The sequence below is a fragment of the Watersipora subatra genome, chromosome 3 (assembly GCF_963576615.1).
Source record: "Watersipora subatra chromosome 3, tzWatSuba1.1, whole genome shotgun sequence".
NCBI classification, from domain to species: Eukaryota; Metazoa; Bryozoa; class Gymnolaemata; order Cheilostomatida; family Watersiporidae; genus Watersipora; species Watersipora subatra.
The window spans coordinates 15,014,768-15,041,741 of record NC_088710.1 but is presented as its reverse complement, the minus strand read 5'-3'; the positions used below and the strand labels follow the sequence as shown (position 1 = coordinate 15,041,741).

The 26,974-nt window shown below is 34.3% G+C and overlaps 1 protein-coding gene across 2 annotated transcripts in view; it reads right to left on the bottom strand.

The window, feature by feature from the left end:
* Nucleotides 1-441: 441 nt before the first annotated feature.
* The window catches only part of LOC137391238 (putative leucine-rich repeat-containing protein DDB_G0290503), a 34,356-nt gene continuing 7,823 nt past the window's right edge, over nt 442-26,974 (bottom strand). Inside the window, exons 2-15 of one of the 2 annotated variants that reach the window (XM_068077652.1) lie at nt 19,863-20,047; nt 17,911-17,954; nt 16,085-16,271; nt 14,546-14,658; nt 12,688-12,729; nt 12,009-12,071; nt 10,244-10,327; nt 9,106-9,138; nt 8,507-8,623; nt 7,345-7,431; nt 7,058-7,135; nt 5,293-5,331; nt 1,448-1,540; nt 442-1,350 (exon numbers count right to left, since the gene is read on the bottom strand). In XM_068077652.1, coding sequence (XP_067933753.1) covers nt 1,346-1,350; nt 1,448-1,540; nt 5,293-5,331; nt 7,058-7,135; nt 7,345-7,431; nt 8,507-8,623; nt 9,106-9,138; nt 10,244-10,327; nt 12,009-12,071; nt 12,688-12,729; nt 14,546-14,658; nt 16,085-16,271; nt 17,911-17,954; nt 19,863-19,870 — 993 coding nt within the window. In that variant the 5' untranslated portion in view covers nt 19,871-20,047 and the 3' untranslated portion in view covers nt 442-1,345. The remainder of the gene's footprint in view (nt 1,351-1,447; nt 1,541-5,292; nt 5,332-7,057; nt 7,136-7,344; nt 7,432-8,506; nt 8,624-9,105; nt 9,139-10,243; nt 10,328-12,008; nt 12,072-12,687; nt 12,730-14,545; nt 14,659-16,084; nt 16,272-17,910; nt 17,955-19,862; nt 20,048-26,974) is intronic. The other variant, XM_068077651.1, reaches the window with a different exon arrangement.

Genomic DNA, 26,974 nt, shown 5'->3' with positions numbered 1-26,974 from the left:
CAATAAAGAACTAGCAGCCGCAAACAGCAGAATTCATTTACAAGCGTCTCATTTGTTGCGTAGAAGATTTGTTTCCAGATTTTACAAGAGTTTATAAGATTTGTTACAAGGAACAACAATGCTAATACTACAGCGAGGTGTCACACTTCTCAACAGTTGCAAACAATGAAGCGGAAAAAACAAACCATGGTTGAATAATACAACTCTCCATTCTTGAACCTATGATTTTTTTTGCAACAAAAGAATCCCAAATTCATTAGCAACTAACACATAGACCTATTAACTATACATAATATGTATAGTTGAAAAGCTGAGAAATTGGGCTAAAAACAATTTTGTGATCTGACCTCGTTTGTATTGAAAATGACACGACCTGTCACGTATAGTTGATAGGTTTATGAACCAACATGATATACAAATGAAACAAGGAAACTGTCGAGATGACAAATTATATATACATAATTATATTACTTATATCATATTAATTCCATCAGCAACAAATATTCAACTCCATAAAACAAGACAATCAACGATAGGATAGAAATTGTGGAATAGAAATGGCATTTGAGAAAGCACCTGTTTCATAAGGTGTGATAATAGTTTATAAAATGCAGCTAGCTTGATATGCATAGCACAACTCTGCATAGATGGACAGTGCATAGTTGAGTTTGAATGCTTTAGAATACACAATTGCGTAACAATTATGCTGATATATTACCTAACAAAATATGGCACTGGAGTTGTTACAGAACTATAAAAAAAACTTGATAGGTATAGCTATAAAATAGCAAGAATAAAACAATTTTGACATGGGAATTCTTGTGCAGGTTCGGTTATACTTCCCACACAGTTGAACAAGATCAGTTAGAAAAAATGCTAAAGCTTTAATGATCTAGCAACGCTGAATAAATAATCTTAGCTTATTTGATTTTTAGGACAGAATCTATCAACTCCCCGCCAAAATTCAAGCGGAGGGAAGTCAATCCTTTTGAAAAGGTTCTATAGAACATAATAAAATACATAATGCATGTATATATGAGCAAAACTGAAGCTATATCTAAAAAGTTTCAAATTGAAGCAAGACCAGTGATATAAAGATAATAATCACATGACATTTACAAACAGCCATGGCTAGCATATGACTACAAGGTAGCATATGACCCCAAGATTGCTATGACCCTAAGATAGAGTGCGACTATGAAGCAGTGTATGACCCCAAAGTTATGTATGACCACGGGATCATATATGACCCTAAGATAGCACACATATGCACCCGGCCATCGCAATGCTATGAACGTACAAATTAATACAGATGATCAGCTGGTGTTCAGAGTTATCCCACCTCTCAATCTACAAGAACAAAAAAAATTAAGGTCAGTATTGAGAAGTAACGTGACTTATGGTGAAAAATAATGCACTTCAAACGAAAAGAGATTGAAACAACTACCTTGATTAAAGTGAAGTTCGAGATCCGTATCCTCACTGCCTTCACTTCTGACACTACTACTCATGTCACTATACTCATCATAGTCTGCGACAACTATAAAGAATTTATCAAATGAGAAGAACACGCAGAAATGTGAGTTGTTATAGCAAGTACTCGCATAAGCAATTAACTGTTGACCAAACAGATGAACTTGTGATAAAATATCATGAACTTGTGATAAAGAAAGGCCAAAGATATTCGACAATGGTGAAAGACTGAGATTCATAGTTATTGGATTAGATTGTTAAAAGATGTTAGTGTATAACAAGGGAATAATACCCAAAACAAGTTGAAACACACAATAAAAGAAACCTTGAAATTTATGGAAATTTAAATACATAAATGAACAATAGGATTGCTGATAATATATTGTTACAAGTTTCATATATATTACTCCATTGATTACTAGCGTAAAGTTCTTTTGTAGCTTTGAATTATATTTTATTTGTCTAGGTAAGTAGAATTACGCTCGAGTATAAACATAAGATAACTAACTACATATACTATATTTCTATATATACGATATATATATTTTGTTATATGAAGAGGCAAAGTCGTGGCCACAAAATGAACACGAATAGAAAAGATAATCAGAGCCTGACACGTCATTGTGACAATCGGAGAGTTGGAAAAGCCAGTCGGCAGTATGCTATAATGCTGTTAGGCTGCATCAAGAACAAGAATTGAGAATAGGTCGGTTGCATACGCTTTTTCATTGAAAAAATTAATTGCAAATTGCTGCTTATTGAAAACTCACTCCATATAATTGTTAGAAAATTCTGCATATGTAATGGTATATAATGGTTTGTGGGGATTTCTAACAAAATTAAGGCGGTAAATCATAGCTACCATCAACTATCTCCTAAAATGTGCGACTCGGTATCATAATTTTTGATAGCGTTGTATAAGTTAATTCATTTGTCAGTTTTGATGCTGCTCATTCAAGTTTAGACAATGGGATGAAGCATTATGCTAATAATAAATGCTGTCAGCAGTCTGCTGCCACAACAGTCAGCAGGTATCTCAGGTGTTGATTATATCCCTTCAAGAGAAAAGCAAGAAGGTTTATGTGATAACATTAACTATAGTTATGATAGCATAATAGCGCTCTCCGATATACTGGACAAGGCATCGTGTGGATTATAGTTAATTATGTCTATAAAATTGTTTTCGCGTAATTTACAGCGATAAAATTGTGACTTTTCAAAAATAGTTAAGTGTAGTAAATTTTTTATACAGCCATTTACGGCTAAACCTCTACTTTCAGCCAATTATACATGTAAATATGTTTATATTCTACATGCAAATATATTTATATTCTACATGCAAATATATTTATATTCTACATGCAAATATGTTTATATTCTACATGCAAATATGTTTATATTCTACATGCAAATATATTTATATTCTACACGCAAATATATTTATCTTCTACATGCAAATATATTTATATTCTACATGCAAATATATTTATATTCTACATGCAAATATGTTTATATTCTACATGCAAATATCTTTATATACAACATCAAGTTTGAGCAAACATTTGTATAGACAGGAAGATTTTTTAACATGTGACATCTGAACTCTCACTGTCCCTCCTCTTTCTCTTTTACAATTTTGTGAAAAAACTGGTAGAAATATAAAACTAAGCATGAAAAATAATAAAAAACACACAAAGCCAGTCATTATAAACAATACCTAGAATAAATTAGAGCAATTTAAGCTGCAATTTCTATCATTCATTTTACTATTGCATTTGCAGTTTGAGGTAACGCAACAATAAAAACCTTTAATTACTTGCTTAATTTAGTTTATCTATACTGTAATTGGTTTATCTATAATCTATATAGATTAGAGATATAATATATTGTATACTATATCTCTTATATATTGTTTTCTACCTGAACAAATTAACTTCGTATGTCACGGGTTCAACTGTATAGCAAAACTGAATGTATATGTGCTTATCTTGGTCCACATTTTGTGAAACGCTCGAATTGTTTCAGTGAAATTGAGTTCTTATGGTGCGTTTACACTGGCCGATTTAGTCGTGCACAGACAAATTTGATGAGTCGGTATCGGCGTCGGTAGGTGTGAACAGAAAGATCGGTGTCGGCACCGATCTGAAAGTCGGTGTCGGAGAAACCCAGCAGTGCCCGGTTGCACCGACAAATCGGACGCTCATCAGCCAATCAGAAGCTAGGAGCCTCTGGTTAAATGAGCCTAGGCTTTAATGACAGTGCTAAGTTTAAGAAACGAAAGGGCTAGGTTTAATGAGAGGCTAGGAGACTGTCATTAAACTTTCCCTCGTTCTCTTTTTAATAGTGAACCGGCATGGCTAGCAGCGATGTGAACGCGAGAGTACCAAAAATCAAGTTAGTTCTTTAATTTAAATTAATTAAAAGTGAATAGCCAGTTGTACGACTACTACTAGTAATACTACTAGTTCTACTACTAGTACTACTGTAAAGGAATTTGCCGGCCCTTACTTGGCACGATCTAGATAATGTCATACAGAAATAAATTGCGTGTGATTTCATTCAATGTTTTATTAGCGACGGAAATTCACTAGCCGAGGAGCGTACGGCCATTTGCTCTGTCTACTAAGTGAGCGTTTCTCCCTTATATACAATAAAATTGCCCATTCCGGCTAACGGGACCGAGTGAGAACACCGGCTAACAATGTTTAAATGGCCAATAATTAGGCCCGCTAGTGCGTTGATATGACAACATAAACGACGACAATTGATAGCATAATGAGTAACAAGGCCAACAATAAAAAGGGAATAAAAAGAGAATAAAAAGGACAACCCATATAATAAAATATTTACAGACATATAAAATATATACAAACAAATCATTACAAGAAGTGTAAAGTGTTGGCCCGGCGTCCACCACACTACTACTACCACAAATATACATTCACCATTCAATCTTCTTCATTATTCATTTTATTTATTATAATTACTCGGACGAAAGAACTGTACGTACAGTTCTTTGCTCGGATTTTCATTGCCTCATCATTCATTCATTGCTTGGCATTCAGTAGTTGCTTCTAGCGGTAGTAGTAGGAGCAGTAGTAGTAGTGTAGTACTCGTACTTTTATGTGTACTCGTCTTCGCGTTGTCGGGTGAAGGTCAGAACGGCGAAACGCTGTGATTGGCTGTTGGTACCGACAAAAATCGTTTGATCGTTGCAATGTAAAGGGGGAGTCGGTGTCGGCACCCATACATGAAATGTCTGAGGTACCTGTCTGAGTCGGGGTATTGGCACCTAATCGGAGTCGGTGTCGGCCAGTGTAAACGCACCATTAGACTTTTAGTATGAAAAATATTTTCTGCTCTTTGTTTTCATAGCATTTACTTAAGTTTGATTGAAATATTTAAAACCAAATAACATTAAATTTTGCCGATTCACAAATGAACTACAGCAACAGCGATATAAAATGAGTTACAATCAAAGACCAAATTTCTTATCGATGACTCCTAAAGAAATTAAACTCTTCAAAAAAGCACTCATGATTATACCGGTAGAGTTTGACATTGTATATATAAACTTACTTTCTATGATTTACAGTTTACACTAAGCTCAAAACAATATTGACTAGTACAAAACCAAGATTCTTACAAAGGAAACATAGTTGTATATTAGTAATAAATCTTTAATAAAACTATTTTTAAAATAAAGCTGACAAAATAATTAGATGGACCTAGAAATTCTTCATCGGCACTCTTTCTCAACTCCAGAGAGAAGAGACAAATCTCGGACAACGAAAACCATTAAAACATAGACAGACTTACCTAACGGTAGCATTGGATCTTGCGGAGAGTCTCTTCGACCTAGTAAATAAATATACATTAAAATAATTATTCTACCGGAAGCATATGATAGACACTAGCGGAATACCTGGCGCTGCACGGGTATTAAAAGTCAGCTTTTAAATAATGACAGTTAATGTGGTTACATGATGATGAAAATCTAATGGCAAGATTTTTAAAACTTGCCATTAGCTTGGCACATTTCCATTGGCTAATTTGAGTAAGCTTACTAATAACAGCCGTAAAACCACGCATAAAACTATGTTGCGCTGTAACAGAGAGCGGTAAATTTTCGCCCAAATAGTGACATATATCGCCCAATGAATCCATCAACCTTGCGTAGCTTAATTGGTAAGGTACTTTCCTGGTGAACAGGAGGATCTGAGATCAAATCTTCGGCAATTGGATTTTTCCTTTCCATTATTCAATAGCTATAGCTGGACAAACCGAACAACAAACATACCCATACAAACTTTGAGATTTATATATATATATAGATATGTAACCATAGAGTGAATATGTTCTATTGTATGGGTAGAAGTGTTGCCATAACTTCTAGACTATTATATTCATACAAGTAACATCTAAACTGTTATGCTGTTTTCTATCGTCAGAGGTCATTCAGAGTTATCTCATCATTCTCCAAAAACTTACAGCAGCTCAAAATTCTCTCAGCAATGTTGGTTCATTTCAACTTATTAGGACCTTGCTAGACCTCAAAATTAAATTAATCCCAGAATAGTCATAGATGTTGTATTCAGATAAGTGATATATTTTCAGTGAAAGCAAGTATTGCTTTTGTTACAGTAAAGTACTTGAACGATTTTACTACTAAAAAGTATTACAACTAACATATCTCATAAAAATCATAGAGGGAGCAACTTGTAATGTTGTCTACAATGTTTTTAATAGCACAAACAATCAGTTGAAAGTTGAAATTTATTTATGCTAGATGCTTAGGTACTTGATTTTTTAAATATGTCAAAAAATACTACTTTTATGACAAATACTTGATTGTTTACTTAATATTACTTGAATTACTTTAGTTAGTTGTGTAAACAGTCGGAGACCAAAAGCCTGTGAACCACATTTTAGATATGACCCTTTGTATGGAGGTAATAATAAATGATGTAAAACTTCATTCATTATATTCTCTTGAAAATAGAACAATGAATACTGCAAAAGGTTGAATGTACCACAATGGAGGCGAATGGCGACAACTAGTATCACAGCCTTGCAATGAAAGCTCTGCAAAGCTACTGAAGGTGTGAAACAAGAGTGTAATCTTGTACTTTGACTTTCATGCATACCAATTTTTAATAACATGAATTTAATATAAAGCACAGACTTTTTTGTGTTTTTTTTACAACTGATTTTAAAACATCTATTCTGCATGGCGAAATATTACTTTAGAACAAATGAGGTTTTAGTATAAGCTAAACTATAAATTTGACTTTCATTTTAAATTCTAAGCCAGTCGATAACAACAGAGCAGATAAAAATGAAATATTTCTAATCAATGCAAATTTGTTGCCATTTGAGAAACAGGGTTAATGTATGCAATGAACACGTGTGCACTTACGTATTACTATAACAGGTTACAAGTAACTGAGGCCTAACAAACTGTACATATAGCTAACCAGAGCTACATGTATATGGTTAAAGCTATGGCATGCTTGGTCAATAACATCTCAACCGGATGGTGCAAGTTTTATCAAAAGTCTAGGCAACACAGAGGAAGTCGTACCTTGAGGAATTGGAATAGAGTCCGATACATTGTTAGGTCGTACTTCCTCCATTAACTGATTTACTTCAGTGGAGAATGCTACAAGCAAACATAACTAAAGGTAGTAGTACTACGGAATGGTTTGGCTGAATAATTGCGAAACAATCAATGATGACTCAATCAACCAGTTTTTAAACTTCAGTAAAATAGCAAGGTGAATCAACTGAGCTCATTACACAATAGATTCAAATAGTGAAATTGAAACAAAAACCAACTCCAAGATAGTAAAAGTTAACAATTGTACATACAACTTTGGTTATCATCCAGCCTGTGCACCTCTTCAATGGCATACCTCTGCACATCATCAACCTTTTGATTAGTTCCACTGATAGACTCTGGCCAATAAGATGAAGCAATGGTTAAACTAATGTCATGCTTATGATAAGAAGGGCGTTATTTCTTTATGACTTCACAATGAATGCTTTATGAGTCCACAATGAATACTTTATGAGTCCACAATGACTACTTTATGAGTCCACAATGACTACTTTATGAGTCCATAATAAATACGTTATGAGCCCATAATAAATACTTTATGAGCCCACAATGAATGCTTTATGAGTCCACAATGAATACTTTATGAGTCCACAATGAATACTATATGAGTCAACAATGAATACGTTATGAGTCCACAATGAATACGTTATGAGCCCACAATGAATACGTTATGAGCCCACAATGAATACTATATGAGTCCACAATGAATACTTTATGAGTCCACAATGAATACTTTATGAGTCCACAATGAATACTTTATGAGTCCATAATAAATACTTTATGAGTCCACAATGAATACTTTATGAGTCCACAATGAATACTATATGAGTCAACAATGAATACTATATGAGTCCACAATAAATACTTTATGAGTCCATAATGAATACTTTATGACTCCACAATGAATACTTTATGAGCCCACAATGAATGCTATATGAGCCCACAATGAATACTTTATGAGTCCACAATGAATACTTTATGAGTCCACAATGAATACTTTATGAGTCCACAATGAATACTTTATGAGTCCACAATGAATACTACATGAGTCCACAATGAATACTACATGAGTCCACAATGAATACTTTATGAGTCCATAATTAATGTTTAATGAGCCACAATGAATGGCACATAGGGGCTCACAAAAAAGGCCCAACGTGAGGCAGACAAAAAGGAGCCCAACGTGAGGCACACAGAGAATCAGAAAGGGGCGCCAAGTTAGGCACACGAGAGATTTACGCAGAGGCACACATATAAGATCACAAGGGCTGCTTTATTGCACTGGCACACCAGTCCTAAAAAGACTAGAACATTTACTCCCCAATTACCTTATTCTCAATAGATATAATTATGACAGAATCAATGTCTATGATGATTGCTCAATGTCAAGTAGCCACGAAATATGAATCTCACCTTTGAAACTCTCTAAAGAGGTGTCAACGTAACTATGGAAACTGTCCATGTTACTTTGCATGCTACTAAGTTTCTGTGAAGACTCATTCCTCTGTTGCTCTAACTCTGTGTGCAAATCTGTAAGTCAATGAGAGAGAATCAGAGAATATGTCATTATATAAATAGTGTTATAAAGATGCGAATTACTGGCTAATAGTTGAGATGAAGGATTTCTATCGGCCATCAGAGGACAAGAAAAGTGGTACTAGTCAGAAAGCTGAAGCAGCAACTAAACGCATATATAAAGAAATATACTAAAGAATATACTAAAGAAATATTCAAAGGTGGTATATATAGAGATATATATTCAGAGATATATATTATCTCTCTCTTAGAGAATTTAGATACAGCATAAATATAAATGTAGGGTAACTCAACAACACAGAGCGCAGTCACATAGGTGATAAGTAAGTCGCACTTGGGAAGTCATGTTGCACTTTGTTAAGGTCCGCAAGCTAGTGAGGTAATACAAGTCAGTCTTTACGTTATTTTAGTTTGAAAATCGACTTTCAAAAATAAAAGCGTGGTTCAAGAAGAATTTGCTGTAATGGTAGACTTACGATCAGTTCTTCTCGTCATCTCATCATGCGCGTCTAAAAGAAAGATGGAGCAACATGAAACCACGAAGGACACTAAACGACACAGAAAAATAAAGGTGCTTTGCACAAATGTAAAAACTTTACAATGTATACCATACCAGCTCCTTTTTGATAACATAACTATACATTACCCATTACTCATTACCTTCAACTATGTACTACCTGTTTCAGCCCAGTACAACTACGACAAATAAATGACAATCAACAAATATATTAATCACGGTTTTTATCTATTAATAAAAACAGAATTCAACAGGTTGTTTTTATTTTTCTTTTAAAACTTTGTGACGTTTAACATAAAAAAAATGATTGAAGGAAATGCATACTAAATCTTAACGAAAACAAAGCAATTAATCAGGCAAATGTCCTAATCAGGCTTATGTGGTCATCTCTCATTGAGGGAGACTTCCGTAAGGATGATGTCTGTCCATCGGGCACGTGACCATCAGGCATATGGCTGTCAAGTATTGAATGAAGGAATGTGGCTGTCAGGCATGTGACCTAGATTCCTTGATCTGCTTATGTTAATGCAGCTGTGATAACCATGATAGTCTTTCAACTGAGTCATTATTGCCTGCCTTCGGAGTAGCAAAGTTTAGTAACAATTCTTGATGGTATAACTTGATGCAATGATGGATGCAAAACTTGTTGAGACAACTTGTGACTATGCAAAGCACTTTAGGATTACTAAGGATTTTTAAATGTGAACCACTTTACCAGGTATAATTATATCTTGTCAAAAGAAACAGTGCTTACAGAAATGATCTGAGAGAAGGCTTGACAATACAAAGCAATAGATCAAAAATTCCTTTAGTGACCAATCTTAGAGAAGATTGGTCGCTATGCATTGATCTTTGATTGATTATTGATCTTCGCGAGATCTTAATCTATGTAAATCATCGCCGCTATGAAGGTTTATACTCATTGTAGATGGGTTATTAAAGTTACTTCTAACGTGGTTTTCATTGACATGTTATTTGTTCTACAAGTGAATAAACTGGCAACTTGAACAATAAATGTATGATCAGTCCAAATTAGACATGAGTGATACACAAGCGTTCCAAACCATACCTAAGTATGGGTGTCAATGTCGACTGACCTCTTGTATTTTCAGCTGAAACGCTTAATCGCTCTTCCATATTCTCCACTTTCTTTTCCGCATCTGTAACCCTAAAGCTGGTGTCTGCAAGCATTATCACAACAATTAAGTTTCCGAGGGACCAAGAACGCAATTACAAATAGAATAGAAGGTTGTGTTCTAACTACGAGTGCATCGACTCTCGACAGATAAACAATCTGGTAAGGCCTCCAGTTATGACTACCTATATACACAAAGTTTTCTGCCCATGACGTAAAATTCCAGTACATATTTGACTCTATACTTTAACTACTTCCCAGCGTACAACATTTCAAGTTTCTCAGTCTCATGTTTTCCAGCCTGGGGAGACTGGTGAAAATTAATAAACAAAACTTGATATGCAGAGGTTTGACTACATAAGCAATATATACATATATGTACATATATACATATAAATATTGCATACGAACACTTAGGCAACCATTCCACCAAAGAAAATCCAGCGAATCACTGAGGTACTGTAATATGTATTTCATTAATAAAGAAAATTTATGGTCTTAAATAACAGCTGAAATCAAAGATGCAAATAATCTAAACACACTTTACTACAACTTGTTTTATGCGGTGTGAAAAAAAGTTGTTAAAATTGAGTTCATCATTTATTGTGACAATGAACCACATGCAAATTCTAACAACTTCCTTTGTTCACACCGTATGAAACAAGTTGTAGTAAAGTGTGTTTAGAATTTTTGTATCTCTTATTTCAGCTGTTATTTAAAACCATAGATTTGCCTCTGTATTAATGAAATACATTCATATCATAAATAATACAATTATATTTATAATTGAGCGCCCTGGTGTTCAATTAGAAGTTTTACGGTATGTATACTGTATATATACTCAGGCTACAGACAGTACTGTTTCAGCTTATTAAGCCTCATTGGTGCAGCTCCGAGCTGGCAAACCCTATTGCCAACAAGAGTTGACTTCCTGCCATGAAACAACTAAGTTGATTCACAGACTTTGAGAAAAGTCAATGTGTGACACAAGACAGCTCAAATCACCGGAGCAATGAGCACTGCACTAAGGTCAATAGCGTCACATCTTTCACATAGCACTCAAACAAACCAAAGTAAGGTACTGTAATTTAACTCATACTATATATATATATATACTATACATATATAGTATATACCTTGTATATACTATATACATACCACAAAACCTGTAATTAACTCAACCCGTTTTGAAACACCATCTTTATTTGACCGCTACTATAGGAAAAGTGTTGAAAAATGGAGTGCCACCCTCTAATTGAACGACACTTCCATTTGACTGCCACTTTGACTTTTTTTTATCTTTGCATTTGCACACGTTTGTACATAGAAAATGGATTTGCTGAAATCTATTTTCTAAGCACTAACGTGTAGAAGTTTTGCGCTGCTAAAAAATTGTTAGGACGCTAATATAGATTAGTTTAGCAGTACAGAAAAAAATGAGTTGATTATACAAGCAGCTGCAATATAATTGCACTAATGCAGAGTGTGCCGCAATCACTATCGTTTCTACCAAGCTTTTAGGGTCAGACTTATAATAACAATTTGAGGTAAAACCATGAAAGAAGTCTAATTCTTTTAGTAAATAAAATGATTACAAATGTTTCAGTGTATCTGGTTGCCTTCTATTTACAGTTCATATTTGAACAAATTCAAGATTTCTTAGTGAATCAATTCTTATAAATTGATCAAGAAGGGAAATGAAGCATTAAGATATATCAAATACGCACCTTCCATCTGTTTGCCCATGCTTTTAAATTTGGAATCATAGCTTTTAAATTTGGAAGCATAGCCTAAAACAAGATAAGTTTGGATGAGATGAGAAAAAATAACATTTGAGGAGTAATGTTATTGCTCATTAGTCTTAGGAGTAACAATAACGCTTAAATAAAATATAATAAAAAAAAAAAATATATTGTTTGAAGGGTAAGTCATAAACAAAATTCTAACTTTTCAATGAACATAAAGCTGCCTTCCAAATACGTAGAAGAATATCAAGGCAGAGAACAAACTCTTGGACATACATGTAGAAATGCTACACCAATAAAGAAGTCTAGTCTTAACTTCTGCTTTGTATAAGTGCAAGCATTATTTGAGCATTATATTTGACCTATCAATTTTATTGAAAAGATACATGCATATATTAACTTTCTTTACACAAATCGAATGCAACCAAACCAGTAGCATATTGCTATAATGTTTGTGTGTGGTGAATAATTAATAGCACACTTTTTATAATTTGTTTGATCAATAAATCATCTGTTTTGTTACAGAAAACCATTACACTTGACTAATTTCCTTGTTGCATCACTTTATTCCTGCTCTCTACTGTACCCTCATTTTTGATCCTATCGTTTTTAATCAAACTGAAGTTATTCTTAGTAATAACATGGATCACTCGGCACTTACCTTTTTGTAATGCCAACACTGTCTCCAAGGGGACACCAGACACTACAAGTGGCCAAAAGATTTCTAATTAAGTACAGCAGATATGAGCTCTGCAATAGATACCCAAGAAAACAGCACAAATAATGCAGTGGTAAAAACTGCCATTTTTAACTACTAAAAACTTGCTTTCGACAAAGAAAGAAAATAACGATTTTAAACAGAAGAAGATTTTTAGCATATAACAACAGATCTAGCAAAACCAACAGCCCCTTTTCAATACTGATATTGAGGTATGACAGGGGTGAGTAGGTTGAATAAAGGCTGTAACAAGCGAACAAGATTGCCTCAATTTGTACCTTCAAAACAAGTCTAGTTCTCGATTGGGTAAATCTTCTCAATCACTCAGCCTGTTCAGTTGAACCATAATTCTAGCCACGTATCATAGGTCTAAATTAGTTTTACATAAACAACAATTGCAACAGATGCTGATGATAACATCATTTGAGAACTATAGTACCATCGTTAATGAGCAACTTTCGGTGATACACTGACTGACCTTCACATTGACTTGGAAGTACTAGTTATTTGATTACAACTACGAAATATCATTTAAAATCTGATGGCAAATAAGGAATAGTGGAAGAAACTCATGTTTATTAAGCGAACTTAAAGATCTGTTTGCGCTAATGACTGTAGCGGCATTGTTATGCGATGCAGCTGTGAAAAAACTGAGAAAATACTGCAACAAACTAAATATTAGAATTTTAACTAAAGTTATTAAAAAAAATCTTTGGAACTAAGAAACCGGGCGGCAACTTATCAAATTGAAGAAAATACACATAAACCTGAGTAATGGAGTGACTAAAAGTCACCGTTAGAAGTGAGATTTGGCACTAGTCATACTTGTATTAGTCATATTCACCTGCCATTAGAGCGCCTAGCGATACTAGTCACTTTTGCATGGGGGTCTGACATTGGCCCACCCATTAGGGCTAGTCATGTTTACCCTAAGGATCTAACACTAGACTACCTGGTGTTCTTAGTCATTGTTTCAACTACAGTGCGCCCTCGGGTTAAGCCGTCTTCGTTATATGATCTTTTTGCCTTACAATGTGGAACATGATGTTTTTTCGTTCTCACTATACGACTTTTTTTCATACGATGTCAACCAAAACTTCTCCCGAAATTCAAATTTGGCAGTCGCTGTGCTGAATACGTCGAAATGCCGATACGCCATTTGCCGAAATCCCTCCCACAACGCCTGAAAGAAATATGATGGTCACTATCTCTCTGTTCAGCACTATTCCTTATGAGTCATAGTGAAAACGAAACCGGTAACAAATAGGTGGTAAAATTTTAGATGATGACAAAATTAGAGTTCAGTTTAAAAAAATACATACTAAAACTTTGCCTTAAATATATGTTTAGCAAGCTGAATTCGTTCAAGTTAAATTCAAAGTTTAAGTTACACGTATGTCTCAAAGGTAAGAGCTCCCTACAGTACGTACTGCATATAGTACATTGCAATGTTACATTTTATTGTAGATCATAACCACTAAATACACTTAAGTTACTGTGGGTAACTATAGTTACTAAGGGGAACCTACTACTTAGCTACTAATTTTTAATATGTACAGTATGCATATAAAATTTTGGTGTTTTCTCACCAGGTGTTTGCATTAAATAATTACTATAGGTTTCTATACCCATCTATATGACATTTTCACCTCATGATGCCAACACTGGAACAAATTAAAATCGTATGGCGAGGGTCAACTGTATTACATACTTAAATTACGAAAACAGTACCTGGCAGCGCCGCAGCAACCAAGAATGAACAGCATATTAATTCTATGCTACTAAACAGAGAGAAACTAACCAGGCCGATAGTTGTTATGAACCATACTGTTGGAAATGTCTTCAGTGCTTGTTGATTCCTTGATAAAATCCTGTCCTTGCACTTCCACGACAAATGCACAACTAGGAGAACGACTGCAAAAGTGACAATAAACTCTTGACATTGCCCTTTCTTCAAAGAAGGTGTGACGAGAAAGAATGTTAAAATTAAAAAAAAACAGTTATTAGGATCTCTGTTGTGACATAAACTACATTTGCCTCTCCTTGTATTTTACAGGTCAGACATTCTCAACCACTAGGCTATGGCTGCTCTCATTCTAGTGCAGATAAAATTGAAACTATGTTTTTTATTTTGCAATAATCAAATGAACTCACCTACATTATGTATACTATTATATATAATTTACCCAAAAGTTCAACTTTTTACAACAGTAATAACAAAACTGATGAAATAGGATATAACATTTTAACATCTAAATAAAACATCTGTCACTATAATCTGACAAATTAGAACAACACTGAAAGATTATAAGATTTTTTGAAAAGAACAATATACCAAACATCAACTAGTGCTGATGTTGGTGAATGCCTGATTTTTGAAACAAAGTTTTTCGCGCATAACCTTTATGCGATAATCAGTTCAGATACAAATTTACGCAGCTAAAATCTGTTCGCATTGGTTGCTATTCATACATAGAAAACTTATGCTATAAATGGAAATATTTGCATTCGTCAACATTTTTGTTTGAATCCTAACTTTTTACGATGTGAACCAGGCCTCAAAAAGCTTTATGATAGTAAACCATGTTATTGTCATTCACTGAAGCGGTATATCCTGAATAAAATATGTTCCTATAAATACAATTTTCCTTCCATAGTTACTTAAAGCTGATCTGTAACCAGTGAAAACTAGGCTTAATCTTCAAATTTCTTGGGACATGCAGGTAATACATAGACCAGACTTAGCCTTAGAACTCTGTTGTACGATGCAGAGACTTGTACGATATATCAAACACGAGTAAAGGAACTACATACTGTGATGATGGGACACCTGAGGGACATCATGAACATTAAGTGGCAAGACAAGATCACAAGAGTAGACAACTTAAAACGGGCAGGCCTATCATCAATGGCTGACATTCTTATTGAAAAAAAGTGAGATGTTTGGGCCATGTACATAAAATGGAACAAAACCGGCTCTACATCAATTAGTATACTCGCAACTATGTGATTGCAAACGAATTCAAGGAAGGCCTAAGCAATAAAAATGCAGTAAAGAGGAATTTAAAATGGAGGCGGATCCATACAAACTCATGGCAGATGACTGCTTGAAATCAAGCTGATTGGAGATTTGCTATCACAATAAGCCATAAAACTTATCAGAAACTTAACATATAACTTTACAGAAACTTAACACAAGCAAATGTACTTACATGGTGAGAACGTTGGCACTATTGATGTCTACAGATTCAAATAGCTACTTGAAAGGAGTTCAATGATTAAATGTGGCAAAAAATGGTAAGTATGCTTAGAATGCTTGTCGAAGGAAATGGCTACATACCGAGCATGGAACTTCCAACTGTCACGATAGTTCTCGTCAATGTCATGTTTGTAAATAACGACCTTGCATCTGTGACACTCAAATTCTTTGTCACACCTCTGGAAAAATCCTGCGACGCAGAAGCTTCGCTCTTCCCTCCTGAATTGTGTGAAAGTTTTCATCCGTCCATCAAAACATTTAATTTCATCTAAATAAGAATGGTGTGAATAAATAAGCAAAGCAAACATGTTATGAGATTTACATAACTTTTTCTTTTAAGCAATTGCAAACAGATTCCAATATGAACTCTAGGTAAACAATTCATGTTAGACCTTCATAAGTAAATATATTATTCCAATTCTGTAACATAACTTATAGTTTATTGCATTAATTCAACTTGGTCTGTTAATGCATCATGTTAATAAAATAGATGCACTGGATAAAAAATAAAGTGACATAAAAATGATAAAAAAAAAAAATGAACTTCCGGTAAACAAATAAAAAAGACAAATAAAACAAGTACTCAAAAAGAAGTCTATGCATCTACAAAGGACGTTGCTTGGAGATCAGTGACATTCTTATCTGATACAGTATGATGTGTTCATCTGTACATGAGTATTGTAATGACATACAGTATGATGTGTTCATCTGTACATTAGTATTGTAATGACATACAGTAGGATGTGTTCATCTATACATGAGTATCGTAATGACATACAGTATGATGTGTTCATCTGTACAAGAGTATCGTAATGACATACAGTATGATGTGTTCATCTGTACAAGAGTATTGTAATGACATACAGTATGATGTGTTTATCTGTACATGAGTATTGTAATGACATACAGTATGATGTGTTTATCTGTACATGAGTATTGTAATGACATACGGTATGATGTGTTCATCTGTACATGAGCCTGTATGCTTGTATGCAATAGCCTATTCAAGATACCAACAAATAGTTGGGAAAACTGTCATGCTTAAAAAGGTTAAAGAGCTCCCTCTCCTCTCCCTCTCTGTGTTACAACAAATTAGTCATCACATAAACACATCAGAATAAAAGAAAACATAGATTTAATCTGTTCCATCTCAGTTTAGCTGACAATGTGTTTATTTAAAACTGAAGCATACTACAAGTTGTAGTATTACAAATGAGCGATAAACAGTTAGATTTCTGTCTGACTGATTATGTGTTTAGTTCAAATCAAAGCCATGAACTTACTCATAGATTATTTACTCACACCGAGCCCACAGCTTTCTAACTAAATACAGTAATGCATGAGTCACCTGTTAATGGCACCTTCAAGTTCTGATAACCATCAAGTTGTTAGAATATCGTATTACAAAAATGTGGAATAATATCAATCATAGACTGACTGAGGTAAGCTGAGCTAACATCCTCCTGATGGTATGTTGGTGCTTGTTTGGGTGCTTTTACATTGCATACATCATACTGGTTGATTCCGTTAGTGGTGTGCCCAGTTTTTTGCTTTCGTGAAAAGGTTTTGAAAATTATATGCTTGACAACGCGACAACTCGAACAGAAGAGGGCTGTTCAAAGTGAACAATTACGCGCAACTTCTACAGCCAACATCTAATCAATGCAGATACGATTGATGAACACCGATTTCGTGAGAAATCAGTTTTGTCAATTGATGATTTATTTGTGAACATTTTATGAAAAATCTTCAAAGAGAAACCATTTGCAAACATAATTTTCAGTTTAGCCATTTTAGGCAATGTTTTAACAGCATCTTAATAAGTGCACAAATATGCAAACTTAACCTTCAACGCATGAAAATGGCTAACATGAATACGCCTTTATGGCAGTTAAAGCAATGCTCACCATCTTTGTTTCTTAACGGACTCCGCATTCGCTCAGTACCTTCACTACAACAGACAAATCTCTCACTGACGGCATGTACTACAACGAACAAGCATCTTCAACTGTTAACTAGTCAAATCGTTGTGAGCAGCCCAATTATTGCATTCTTTCATAACTCACTGCGTTTCAACAATAATGACAGAGTGAAGTTGAAGATTTATTTGTTGTAAACCGCTATAATCATCATCGGGTCAGTATTCTACCAGAATACTTGCACCTTGATAAAATGTGAAATTGCGTCTTTTGCCAGTTGGCCATGTAAAATTGAACGTTTCAAATTGTCTCCAGGCTGTATTATTCCATGATCTGATGAATGCAAAAGTGATAGTCAGAAAGGATGGTGGCAAAGAGCTTAAAATAATAAATGGATACGCTTTAGGATATTTTTAACTTCATGATTTCACAAATATTCTGTTATGTGCAATTTTTACTCGCCATATCTATTGCTAGGAAAATTTATGAATGCCCTTTGAAAACCGTCACATCGACAATTTAAGACAAAAATTTTTCTCTGTGCAACATTATTTCTATTTTATAAATCTGGATGCAAGTACATGTAAGTATGTTTAATACTTTTGAGAATCCAATGGCATGATTTTGTTTTATTTTAATCCATTTGAATAGTTTTTTCTCAATAAATGTTTTAAGCACAAAATTAGAGACTATAGTTTAGTTTTGAAAAGCTGTGGAAATTTTGTTCAGACTTTTATTGGCATGAATCTTCTGCTAAAAATCTATCCGATAACCAAATCCGACGAACCACTTTTTCTGTTTTAACAAAATAACTTGAAATATTTTCATTGTTTAAATGATCAGTTGAATTCAACACTGATTTTCACACTGAATTGCACCATGAAATTAATTTTGGTCTTGTCTAATCATGCATTAAAATAGATTTCCTAAAAAAATCATAAAAAGCCACAAAGCCGAGACCTTCCTTTGTCTGCTGATAAGTGCAGATCATATGATATCTTTTTGCAACAATTTTATTCTTTCATCTACTGAAGTGGTTAATTGCAACGAAAGAAAAGACTGCTATAAATGCTACCATTCATTATAAATGTATTAGAAATACCAAAGACTTATTTTTGCAAGTTTACTATGATAGCTGTTGAAATGAACTGGCTTTTTCAATAATTAGTTCAATCCAAGTCTTGAAGAAACCGTGTATTGAAGGATTGAAAGCCACCTTCACAATTCGCCATTCATGCTGAAGGTGAATATATCAAATATAAATGTTTCTTTTAAGAAAGCATATCCGTTCAGGATTTTACATTTTCTGATTCAGTTTATTAAAAGAACACCAACCCAACGCTTCACTTATGGTCAACATAGATTTTAGACTTAATATCAGGGGTATTTGACAGACCCATACTGTCTCTCATTTTACATAAATGGATTTAACCTTCAATTTCGTACAAATTTGATTTCGGCTGATGACGAAAACACAAATATGGTAACAAAACTCGAACAAGTTTTAAAACCAGAACCATAGTATTACTAAACGAAAGTCGACCCAAAACAATATTTAATTTGCAACAATTTATAGTGCAAGTAAATAAACTTGCAAAATAATGAAATGCCGTGAAATGTTTTACGCAAGCGTAGCTCTAATCAATGAGTTAACAATTTTGACAGTACAAAATTCAGACTAATATATTTCAACATACTCCTAATACATAGTAGATGACTATAATACCACATATACATGTAATTACTCTTTCAAAGGGTAATCGCAAATGTTCAAATTTTAAGGTTCCAATTCTTTTGTATTTGGTCTCTCAATTATGAGCTGCCAGAACTGGTCCAATATATATAGAAAGATACAGAATTGACATAAGAATTGATTCATGCATTTAGTCAGCTCTAGGTTTGTGCATTCGTTGTGTGAACAAACCTAATGAGTTACTTACTAATACATGACGAATAATTGAAGCCTCGTCCTGTTTAAGAAACTGAAAGGTTAAGACAAACTTAATGGTGCCGACACAGTCTACACCTGCAAGAAGGCTACACCTGCAAGAAGGCTACATCTGCAAGAAGGCTACATCTGCAAGAAGATTGGAGTCTGTGCAAGGCTGTTTCCTCAAGGTTTCATCTACAATATCAGCTATGAGTCAGTGAGATAATCAGATAAAACAATGATATTAATAATTCATGATCGATAAAAGCTCAAATGAAACAAGTCGAAACAAATTAAAAGGGTCTCTAATGATTCATACACGTATTACACAAATGTAATTGTTATTGCAGACACTACAATTAGAGATGTTACAGCATGGCATAAGTGTTGTTCTAAGCTTACAATCAGTTAATAAACTGACATGTGCATACCTAAGCTATGACTGTGCAGCTTGTTTGATGAACATTTCGCACCTATTTCGTATTGCTAAAGGAGGACTGATTTTGACCAAAAAACAGCAGTTCTCTACCTAACTATTGATAATTCCTGTGTACTCAACTGGGAAAATAACATATCACTGAGTGCTACAACCAATAGTATAGTTTTGCTTGAATAATACAGCAGACGCTCCTACAACGTAAACAATCCGTTCCAGAAAAGTTCATTTTATGGTGATTTTACGTCAAATAGCGAAATACAGTGGAACCTCGTTTCTTGAACATAATCCGTTCCAGAAGGTTGTTCGAAAACTGAGTTGTTCGAGATCCGAAACAATTATTCCCATTAGAATTAATGTATGTAAATTTTAATCCGTTACAAGCCGTGAAAAAAACTTCGGTAAAGTGTTTTTTAAACATTTTACACCATAAACTGTACTCTACATACTATAAATAAAAACGGGTATATATAGATCGTGTTTATTTTTAATAAAAGATTTTCTATCTATGATGATAAAACAGAAAACAAGAAGTAAACATTTCATGTTTTGCTCTTAACCATCGAAAACATTCTAGGTTAAGATACAATACCAAAAATTGATAATGAAACAGCAAAGAATGCAAGAGATCAGTTATATCAAAAATTGTGTAAAAAAGAAAATATAAACAGCAATGGCAGTTTACTTCACATATTTGAAGGACAATCTTCCTTCAAGACAATTTAGGGTGACTCGACTGGAGGAGTTGTCTCCCTAATAAATCTCTTCGGTAGAAGAACGTTGTTCCAGATGATTCCTTCCTTTTTGTAAAGAATTTATGAAGCGTAATTTGCTTCTCACTTTGTCAACGAATGTTTACATGCTGTTTCCGGAGCTGTTCCTTACGTTTAATTCTAATGCACATGCTCCGGTTTGGTCGAGAACCGAATTTATATTCAAGATCCGAGACAAACAAATCTCAATTTTTTGGTCGAAAACCGAATTGGTCGAGAACCGAAGCGTTTGACAACCGAGGTTCCATTGTATATGTAAATTGTCTAATCCTTTCCAAGATCTTTTCCAAACTCACCCCTTTGGCTTTTCAAATAAAAACCAGACACAACTTTTCAATTTATTGACTGTACGGTAACCGTGGTATTATTGGTTGGCATTGACAACTTTCCTCCTTTTTCTTATCACTTTCACTCGGATTATGGTTCATGATTGCAGTAAGTTTACAATAAGTTAAGGGAGCGCGCATGTCCAACATCAATTTACAACGATTTGTTGATTTCTGTAGACAGCAAAGTTTATCCTGCAATGGAAAAATATAAAATATTATACATGTCTACAATAAAGCAAAACAAAAAAGAATTTTAATAATAGTCTTCCGTCAATTAATCTCCAGGGTTCAAGTTTATGATGAAAGATAGTTTTTGATGATACGCCAAGTCGTGATATTCAGATTGATAGACGGACACTCTAACACCTGCATTAATCGATCATTTTCAAGTATTATAGAAAAATAGTGCATCTACTGATTATCTGTATTTATCGGCCATCCGAAGATATCTCTCGGCGAATCAGACTGCTACAGTACTTGTATATATCATAGAGACATAAGCCATTTTCTCTCTCATATGAGGCGAGCAAAAGAACAATCTTTTAATGCTAACTATGAAACTCTTGCTATTCAAATAGAATTTGTGAACTTGAACCATCTTGAAACTTTATGTTACATGGAATTTTTTACGTTGTATGAAGCAAAAAATTCACAAATTCTTCAAGTTATCTGGAATTTACGTTATAGGAGGTATATGTTAGAGGAGCGTCTGCTGTACTTTGGCTAGTAGGTTATGTAAATTTAAAAAGAATCATTTATTGTGTGAATGCTGATAGTGGCTAATACAAATGAAGCCAAACCTTGACATAAAATGTTAGCCTGTTCAGTGATTTATGTCAAAAGCATTGCATGTTGGAGAAAATGTGTTGGAGTTATGTATAAGATTATGTTGTATTTCGTTTAAATTGTTCTGCAGCCCAAAAGCTTGGAAATAAAAACTTCAGGTAAGCTACACATGGTGTTAAAAATGTGTTATGCAAAAGTATTCAAATACCGAATACAAAATCTAAATTGTATGTAATAAACTTAAAACTCTCAATTTCATCAATGAAATTAGAGTTTTGTCAATTCACCTATAGGTTATGCATTTTGCCGATATGTTAAAAATGATGAAGGAAGGTGTAGCCTTGGGAATTGAGACAAAGAATGATGTTTAGGTAGATAGGGCGGTGATAGACTTGGATAACTACGTAGACTACCTCATATTTTTTTAAACAATTGATCCAATGACATTCATTCAATTTTAAAGTAGTAGTATAATTGGCTGTACTGACCTAAGTTTTTCAGTCTTGATATTTGGAATTAGAAAATGTCTTAAATTTCCAAATTAGTCAAACATTCAAAATAGCGGAAAGGATTTCGGAAAAGATGAATAAAAAACATTTCAGGCCAGAGATTAGAAGTCTGTTTCTAAAAGCGAATCGATCGGATGTAAGTGCTGTTTAGGTTTCGCTCTGTTGTTTTGTCCCTTCCTTATTATAAAAGTCCTTCAAAAATTAGTCAAACGAATCCCTTTAGGTTCGGACAAGCGTAATAACTCAAGGGTTAAAGATAACTTTATAGAAAACAACGACACAATGACGATCTTTTTCGCTAGAGGGCCATTTTAGAAATCAAGCAGTCAGGTGGGCCGGAAATTGTTCACCTTCATAGCTATATTTACTTTTACATAAAAATAGTGACACATGTAATGAACACATTCAATGGGCAATATTAATTCTACCTTCAAACAGAATATAAATTATTATAAATGATACATATACACTAATATACATCAAAAATGTGTAATTGTAATTTTGTAAATACACTAATGTGGTGCACACAAAGTTTTACTCACACCAAAATTTTAATGGCTAGGATGAATTGGGTTTTAGCACTCAAAATGCTTTTGTAGTCTGGTTCCATCTGCCTCTATGTTAATATTATTGAATGATGAAATTGGTCTTGCATGAGGACAGATCGTTGCTCAGATTTGATAAGGTTCAACTGGAAAAATGCAGAATCACATAGAAATGTTGATCAAAATATTGTACACAGCCAAAGTGCTAGTTGGGACATGTTACGATACAATGCCTTGTTGTGGCTCTGGTCAAAAACATTGGAGTCAAAACAGTCCATGTAGCTTGCAGGCCACATAGTTCCATTTACATGACAGCCACTGACAAGCCAATAGAAAGTTCACCTATGGCCAATGCCCAATCACGATTTATTCTAGCAGTCAAAGATGCTTTTATGACCAAAGTCAAGTTTTCTCATGTCAACATCACTAAAATGCTTTGAAAGCCTCATGACTTAGTTTGTTGATACAGTCACAGTTGCATTGGACATCGATGTCTTCCCTCTCATCTCGCAATAACTTGAAGCAAGGAAAGTGCAGCATATCTGCTCGAATGTCACTTGTTAATAATGATAGCTGAAAATCAAACGACTTCACAGCTGAATGAAGATAGAGTATTGATTTGTCCTTCCCTTGCAGTTTCAAATCAAGTATGTTGAGGTGCCTGCAGATGTCAACCAGGGAAGCCATACCAGCCATGCGCTTTTCACGTTTTAGAATGGTAACAAACATTTCAGCGCTTGAGCCACATGTTTCAAGAAACACAAGCACGTCTTCTCATAACTGTTATATTCTGCCGAAAGCATTTCCTCTACTGAGCCAACGAAAATTGTTGTGGACAAGAAGTACATATTACTGGACACCGATATCTTTTAGAGACTGCTTTAGTTTCCTGTGAAATGCCGATTTTCTCTTGAGGTAGCTGATCATCTTCAATGCATCTGTCATCAACGTGAGGAAATCTCCATTGAACATGCCACACAGCACTGTTTGGTCAATTATGCTATGAAAGCTACCAGTTTTAGCTGACTCATTTTCAATCGCCCTAACAACCCCCGCTCCTTGCCCATCATTACTGAAACCCCATCAGTGATATCAGAAACACAATTAGTAAAAGAAAGCCCTGCTTCTTTTAGTTTTTCTAAGGTAACGGTATGCACTGCAAATCCTGTTGTGTCAATGCCAACAAGAGTTTACAGCTTTTCTATGCATCTTTCTCCATTAAAGTATTTACAAACTAGGGTTTCGGAAATATTAGAATAAAATATTTTACAGACAGCTAACATAGGATGCAGCTGTATGTATTCAATACATTTCTTATTTTGTATTTCACAATCACCATGTCCATAAACCTTACAGCAAAAATGTATTTTTACAACAAATCCTACAAACAAATATTTACTGGATAAATATGGCTAGTTGGGCCACATCCAAAATATCTGTTGACTCATCTAAAGGTAATGAATACTATTGTGCATTATGCACTTCTGCACAAAGTTGCCTTACTAGGTAATTAGCTAATTCATCTGTGCGTGTTGTACATGCTTGCCGTGATAACAAGACTGATTGCAGCTTGTCAACAATGTTTTTTTGTGAGGAAACACTGTCTCTGCAACTTCCAACATGCAAGACTTTACTAGATCCGCATGACTGTATGGCGCCATAGCTTCTGCAAGCAACTTTGATGCCCGCAAGGAAGCCTCTGTAGCTCTCTTTTCCTGTGAAGTGAAGTTTTGTAACATTACAGTCGCTGATACAAATGCCATTTTCAAACTTTCAATTTTCTTTTTTCTTGCTTGAAAACCTAGTAGAAACATGATCAAACTTCTCTCTGTGCTTAGCATTGTAGTGTCTCTAAATGTTAGTTTTCTTGATAATAGCAGCTGTATCATGGCATATCAAGCACCGAGGCTTAGCATAAAGTATAAGAAAAAACTCCATCGTCCAGTCATTAAATATTTGAACAGTAAGCTATTAGTTCTGCTTTTTCTCTGCGCTAGCCATTATCAAATGTATATTGAATGAAATGCTGATGTACCATTACCAAATGAGTAATGCAGAACGAGGTGATGTCACACAATTACATGCCTGTGCAATACAGAGGACAGTATTTATAAAGCCTATATATACGTACATGTATAACTGTAGATTTGGTCAAAACATTAAGTTGTGTGATGCAAAACTTTTGGATGTTTACGATAATCCTACAGTACATAGGTACACACAGAACAAATCCAACGAGTTTCAGAAACTATTTCCTGCCCAAAAACTAAAAGAAGCAATTAGGTCACTCTAAATAGGCAAGCGGGCAACATTTGGCCCATTGACCATAATTTTGCCATCCTTGCATTACAGCGATGCTTAACAATTTGTAAAAGAAAGGAGAGCGAAAAATGGCAAGCAGCACTTAGTTCCTGTTAACTTGCTCGTGGTAACACAGCCTAAGCCCCAGCCTGGCGCGTGCTTTTTAAACATATTTTTTAAAATCACTTGGAGTATTTTAAATTTTGTTGGCATTTTTCAAAGCAAAATATCACAAACAGACAGTTACGCAACTATCGAATGCGCTGCCCTTTCCTCTTTTTACCATTATAGCACTTCCAATAATCTTCTGGGTTCTATAATTGTAAAACTATAAAATGGAAGTATCAAGGACTGACTAATGCTATTCAAACACCACAGAGACATACTTATGCAAATGTGAACTGCATATATTTACTGGTTTATAAAACTGCAATGTATTGGAAAGCTTTGGTTGTTGAAAATTGTTTGGCATATTAAGTTAGATATTTGATAAATTTTATGTCATATGTACCCAAAGAATTGTGTGAAGGTATCGTAAGCCAAAGTCAGACTGCCCATATAATTCTCATTTAGAGATTTATGGTCATTTTTACGTCAGCGGTTTAGCTTCGATGCTAAATTTATATGATGCCAAAAAAGGAATGATAGTTTCAAATAACTGAAAAAAATCAAAAATACCAGATCTATTTCTGTTTTGTGTATAAACAATCCAAATCATAAATTCATTCAAACTTTAAATGATTCATCATCCTTGAAACTAGGTTGGGAATTTCTTGAGATTTGGTATATTTCACGCATAGGTAAATATTGTAAAGTGATATTACCACTAGTCTAAGCATGTGATAAAAAACATGAACATTTCAGAATAGAACCCTATTACATACTTGAAAATTCGTGAAGGAAGCAATTCAAGATCAGATGCCCTCCCACTATTGAAAATTGAATTCCAATTGAGCAATCTTGAGCAATTATTTTCAATAAACAATTTTTAATGGTAAACCTATTTCAGTAGCACAAATCGTACCATGTGATTGTTGACTTACTCTCCAATTGGATTGATATGGACCTATCGCAAACAATCATTTCGTTGCTATGATTACTAATCTAAAGACACTTTGTGTCCGCTTTGGATATTTTGTGCAAATCATTGTTGACAATAGAATCCTGCTATTCACGTAAACAACTGAAAGAATTTGTCACTGAATGAAAAACCCAACACATAACAAGTGCTCTAAAACAAAATCAAAGAAATGACTTAGATGAAGGAACGCATCAAAATATCAAGAAAGTTAACAAAGGTGAATTTCTTGGAAGGGAGCTATTTATATGATGCTTTATTTCAAAATTGGTTCAAGAGCATAATGCAACATCAAGGGAGAAGCGATCCTTATTTTAAGCACTTCTTAAACCCCAACCAATTAAAACCAAAAAGTTGAACAATGC